We start from the raw sequence: 5,945 nt of genomic DNA, 5'->3' as shown, positions 1-5,945 counted from the left end.
GAGATATGGACTGATGATGACAGATAGAGCAGAGACGTGATGATTGATGACAGGATAGAAGAGCAGAGACTGACTGATCTGATGTGACCAGATAAGAAAGAGCAGAGACGTGACTGATGATGACAGATAGAAGAGCAGAGACGTGACTTGATGATGACAGAAGAAGAGCAGAGACGTGACTGATGATGACAGATAGAAGAGCAGAGGCAGATGACTGATGATGACAGATAGAAGAGCAGAGACGTGACTGATTGATGACAGATAGAAGAGCAGAGAAATGTGGACTGATGATGACAGATAGAAGAGCAGAGACGTGACTGATGATGGCAGATAGAGAGCAGAGACGTGACTGATGATGACAGATAGAAGAGCAGAGATATTTCGTGACTGATGATGACAGATAGAAGAGCAGAGACGCGACTGATGATGACCAGATAGAAGAGCAGAAAATGATGCCTGATGATGGACAGATAGAAGAGCAGAAATGTGACTGATGATGACAGATCAGAAGCGCAGAGACAATGACTGATGAGATGACAGGTGAAAAGGCTCCTGTGAAGAGAGCCAAGAAAAACTCCTCTTCTGTCAGTATGTTCTGCTTCCTCATCTAGCCCAGGATGTTCCCCAACATTTCCCATCAGGCCCCCTTCCAGCATTGGGGAACATCTCCTCCCACCACACACTATTTGTTCTGGGGTGCAGAGAACATTTTGCAGCTTTTTGTGTTGTTGTTGTTACAATTCGATACATGTGTCCATGTCTATGTGTATTCATGTGATATGAGAAATTCAAAACATTACAACAAAATATATGAGCTAAATAAAAAAAACTAGCTACAAAACGTTAGTTTTAATTACGTGTACTTTTATTTCTTATTCATATATATTGTTGCATTGTTGGTTAGTTAGGGGCTTGTAAGTAAGCATTTCACGGTAAGGTCTACTACACCTGTTGTATTCAGCATTTCACGTAAGGTCTACTACACCTGTTGTATTCAGCATTTCACTGTCAGGTCTACTACACCTGTTGTATTCAGCATTCACTGTAAGGTCTACTACACCTGTTGATTCAGCATTTCATGTCAGGTCTACTACACCTGTTGTATTCAGCATTTCACTGTAAGGTCTACTACACCTGTGTATTCAGCATTTCACTGTAAGGTCTACTACACCTGTTGTATTCAGCATTTCACTGTCAGGTCTACTACACCTGTTGTATTCAGCATTTCACTGTAAGGTCTACTCACCTGTTGTATTCAGCATCTCACGTAAGGTCTACTACACCTGTTGTATTCAGCATTTCACTGTAAGGTCTACTACACCTGTTGTATTCAGCATTTCACTGTGAGGCCTACTACACCTGTTGTATCAGCATTTCACTGTAAGGTCTACTACACCTGTTGTATTCAGCATTTCACGGTAAGGTCTACTACACCTGTTGTATTCAGCATTTCACTGTAAGGTCTACTACACCTGTTGTATTCAGCATTTCACTGTAAGGTCTACTACACCTGTTGTATTCAGCATTCACTGTCAGGTCTACTACACCTGTTGTATTCAGCATTTCACTGTAAGGTCTACTACACCTGTTGTATTCAGCATTTCACTGTAAGGTCTACTACACCTGTTGTATTCAGCATTTCACTGTCAGTCTACTACACCTGTTGTATTCAGCATCTCACTGTAAGGTCTACTACACCTGTTGTATTCAGCATTTCACGTCAGTCTACTACACTGTTGTATTCAGCATTTCACTGTCAGGTCTACTACACCTGTTGTATTTCAGCATCCACTGTAAGGTCTACTACACCTTTTGTATTCAGCATTTCACTGTCAGGTCTACTACACCAGTTGTATTCCAGCATTTCACTGTCAGGTCTACTACACCAGTTGTATTCAGCATTTCACTGTAGGTTACTCACACCTGTTGTATTCAGCATCTCACTGTAAGGTCTACTACACCTGTTGTATTCAGCATTTCACTGTAAGGTCTACTACACCTGTTGTATTCAGCATTTCACTGTCAGGTCTACTACACCTGTTGTATTCAGCATCTCACTGTAAGGTCTACTACACCTGTTGTATTCAGCATTCACTATAAGGTCTACTACACCTGTTGTATTCAGCATTTCACTGTGAGGTCTACTACACCTGTTGTATTCAGCATTTCACTGTAAGGTCTACTACACCTGTTGTATTCAGCATTTCACTGTCAGGTCTACTACACCTGTTGTATTCAGCATCTCACTGTAAGGTCTACTACACCTGTTGTATTCAGCATTTCACTGTCAGGTCTACTACACCTGTTGTATTCAGCATTTCACGTAAGGTCTACTACACCTGTTGTATTCAGCATTTCACTGTGAGGTCTACTACACCTGTTGTATTCAGCATTTCACTGTAAGGTCTACTACACCTGTTGTATCAGCATTTCACTGTAAGGTCTACTACACCTGTTGTATTCAGCATTTCACTGTGAGGTCTACTACACCTGTTGTATTCAGCATTTCACTGTAAGGTCTACTACACCTGTTGTATTCAGCATTTCACTGTGAGGTCTACTACACCTGTTGTATTCAGCATTTCACTGTAAGGTCTACTACACCTGTTGTTCAGCATTTCACTGTAAGGTTACTACACCTGTTGTATTCAGCATTTCACTGTCAGGTCTACTACACCTGTTGTATTCAGCATTTCACTGTAAGGTCTACTACACCTGTTGTATCAGCATTTCACTGTAAGGTCTACTACACCTGTTGTATTCAGCATTCACTGTCAGGTCTACTACACCCGTTGTATTCAGCATTTCACTGTCAGGTCTATACACACTGTTGTATTCAGCACTTTCACTGTGAGGTCTACTACACCTGTTGTATTCAGCATTTCACTGTAAGGTCTACTACACCTGTTGTATTCAGCATTTCACTGTGAGGTCTACCACACCTGTTGTATTCAGCATTTCACTGTAAGGTCTACTACACCTGTTGTATCCAGCATTTCACTGTAAGGTCTACTACACCTGTTGTATTCAGCATTTCACTGTCAGGTCTTACTACACCTGTTGTATTCAGCATTTCACTGTAAGGTCTACTACACCTCTGTGTATTTCAGCATTTCACTGTAAGGTTACTACACCTGTTGTATTCAGCATTTCACTGTCAGGTCTACTACACCCGTTGTATTCAGCATTTCACTGTCAGGTCTACTACACCTGTTGTATTCAGCATTTCACTGTAAGGTCTACTACACCTGGTGTATCAGCATTTCACTGTAAGGTCTACTACACTGTTGTATTCAGCATTTCACTGTGAGGTCTACTACACCTGTTGTATGCAGCATTTCACTGTAAGGTCTACTACACCTGTTGTATTCAGCATTTTCAGGTAAGGTCTACTACACCGTTGTATAGCATTTCACTGTGTAAGGTCTACTACACCTGTTGTATTCAGCATTTCACTGAAGGTCTACTACACGCTGTTGTATTCAGCATTTCACCTGTAAGGTCTACTACACCTGTTGTTTCAGCATTTCACTGTAAGGTCTACTACACCTGTTGTATTCAGCATTTCACTGTAAGGTCTACTACACCTTTTATTCAGCATTTCACTGTAAGGTCTACTACACCTGTTGTATTCAGCATTTTCACTGTAAGGTCTACTACACCTGTTGTATTCAGGATTTCACTGTAAGGTCTACTACACCTGTTGTATTCAGCATTTCAGTCAGGTCTATCACACCCTGTGTATTCAGCATTTCATGTGAGGTCTACTACACCTGTTGTATTCAGCATTTCCACTGTAGAGGCTACTACACCTGTTGTATTCAGCATTTCACTTGTAGGTCTACTACACCTGTTGTGTATTCAGCATTTCACTGTAAGGTCTACTACACCTGTTGTATTCAGCATTTCACTGTAAGGTCTACTACACTGTTGTATTCAGCATTTCACTGTAAGGTCTATACCCTGTTTATTCAGCATTTTCACTGTAAGGTCTACTACACCTGTGTTATTCAGCATTTCACTGTAAGTCTACTACACCTGTTGTATTCAGCATTTCACCTGTCAGGTCTACTACACCTGTTGTATTCAGCATTTCACTGTAAGGTCTACTACACCTGTTTAATTCAGCATTTCACTGTAAGCGTCTACTACACAGCTGTGTCATTCAGCATTTCACTGTAGGTCTACTACACGCTGTTGTATTCAGCATTTCACTGTTAAGGTCGTACTACACCTGTTGTATTCGGCGGTAATGTGCTAATAATATAGGTATTTGATTTGTTCTAGCCATCTACTTCAGCTCAGGAGAAAAGGGTTAAAAAGGGTGAAATAAAGTGCGTTTTATATCCGGACGTCTCAGCCAGGTCGTTTTTAGTCATCAAGACTAACGAAATACATCAAAGAGACTAATGATATTGGAAAATTAATCGAAGAAACTTTATTTGCAAATGTTTATTTTATTAGCAGTGTGGGAGTAATGCTGTCTTTCTAAAAGTAAAAACAAGGCCTGGACTTTCAATGGAAAATAGGATCCTGCCTCTTACCTCCGATTGCTTGGAACCCGTTAATGTTGGTCTTCGTGCAGCAGAGGACTCTGCCGACTTCTTTGGGGGACCTTGGGGACTTTGAGGCAGCCTGAGCATGTTCCCATCTGCAACCTGTCCCATCATCCTCAACACTACCCGGTCTGGAGGCGAGAGAGATGGAGAGAGAGGGAGATGGAGAGAGAGATGGAGAGCGAGCAGAGAGAGAGATGGATAGAGAGGATGGATAGAGAGAGAGAGAGAGAGAGGATAGAGAGAGATGGATAGAGAAGGGAGAAGAGAGAGGGATAGAGGAGAGAGAAAGGAGAGAGAGAGAGAGAGGAGAGGATAGAGAGAGATGGATAGAGAGAGAGAAGAGAGAGAGTGGAAGAGAGAGATGGACTAGAAGAGCGAGAGAGATGGATAGAGAGAGATGGAAGACGAGAGGGAGAGGACGAGATGGATAGAGAGAGATGGATAGAGGAGAGAGAGAGAGAGGAGATAGAGAGAGATGAGAGAGGAGAGAGAGAGGAGGATAGAGAGATGATGAGAGCAGAGAGAGAGAGAGAGAGAGAGAGACGAGAGAGAGAAGAGATTGAGGCAACATTTCTTAGTTGCTGATATTATCGTACTTCTACTATTTCCCTAAGGTATTAAGAAGAAAGAAGTGGAGAGGAAGGGGAGGGAGGAGGTGAGGAGGAGGAGGAGTGGTGAGGAGGAGAGGTGAGGAAAGGGAAGGAGAGGTGAGGAGGGGGAAGGAGAGGGAGGAGGGGAAGGAGAGTGAGGAGGGGGGGGAGAAGCGAGGGAGGGGGAGGAGAGGTGAGGAAAGAGGGGGGAGGAAGGAAGGGGAGGAGAGTGAGGGGGAGGAGAGGTGAGGGGGGAGGAGAGGTGAGGAGGGAGTGGTGAGGAGGAGAGGTGAGGAAAGGGAAGGAGAAGGTGAGGAAGGGGGAGGAGAGGTGAGGAGGGGGGGAGGAGAGGTGAGGAAGGGGGGAGGAGAGTGAGGAAGGGAGGAGGAGGTGAGGAAGGAGGAAGGTGAGGAAGGAGGAGAGGTGAGAAGGGGAGGGAGAGGAAGGGGAGAGGAGGAGGAGGGGAGAGGAGAGAAGGGGAGAGGAGAGGAAGGGGGAGAGGAAGGGAGAGGAAGGGGGAGGAAGGAGGAGAGAGGTGAGGAGGAGGAGGAGTGGCGGGAGGGAGGATCAGGGAGAGAGCGGGAAGGAGGGGGGAGGAGAGGTGAGAGGGTAGGAAGGTGACGACGTGGTGGGAGAGGAAGGGGGAGGAAAGGTGGGAAGGGGGGAAGAGGGAGAGATGAGAGAGTGGAGGGGAGAGGAAAGGGGGAAAACTGTGCCAAGGTTATGGCCACTTCAGGGGTGTCTGCTATACGCTTCATCATACGGGTGAGTTAGACCACCAACACACACACACACA

General features: G+C 44.4%; 1 protein-coding gene across 1 annotated transcript in view; it reads left to right on the top strand.

Annotated features, from left to right (window-relative positions):
• Nucleotides 1-5,863: 5,863 nt before the first annotated feature.
• Nucleotides 5,864-5,945, top strand: part of LOC112076701 (CLIP-associating protein 2-like) — a 22,469-nt gene continuing 22,387 nt past the window's right edge. The window contains exon 1 of the mRNA XM_070441422.1: nt 5,864-5,914. Within this exon, the coding sequence (XP_070297523.1) occupies nt 5,873-5,914 (42 nt within the window). The 5' untranslated portion in view covers nt 5,864-5,872. The remainder of the gene's footprint in view (nt 5,915-5,945) is intronic.

The sequence above is a fragment of the Salvelinus sp. IW2-2015 genome, unplaced genomic scaffold, assembly GCF_002910315.2.
Source record: "Salvelinus sp. IW2-2015 unplaced genomic scaffold, ASM291031v2 Un_scaffold3938, whole genome shotgun sequence".
NCBI lineage: Eukaryota > Metazoa > Chordata > Actinopteri > Salmoniformes > Salmonidae > Salvelinus > Salvelinus sp. IW2-2015.
The sequence above is the reverse complement of the archived record's forward strand: the minus strand, read 5'-3'. Positions and strand labels throughout refer to the sequence as shown.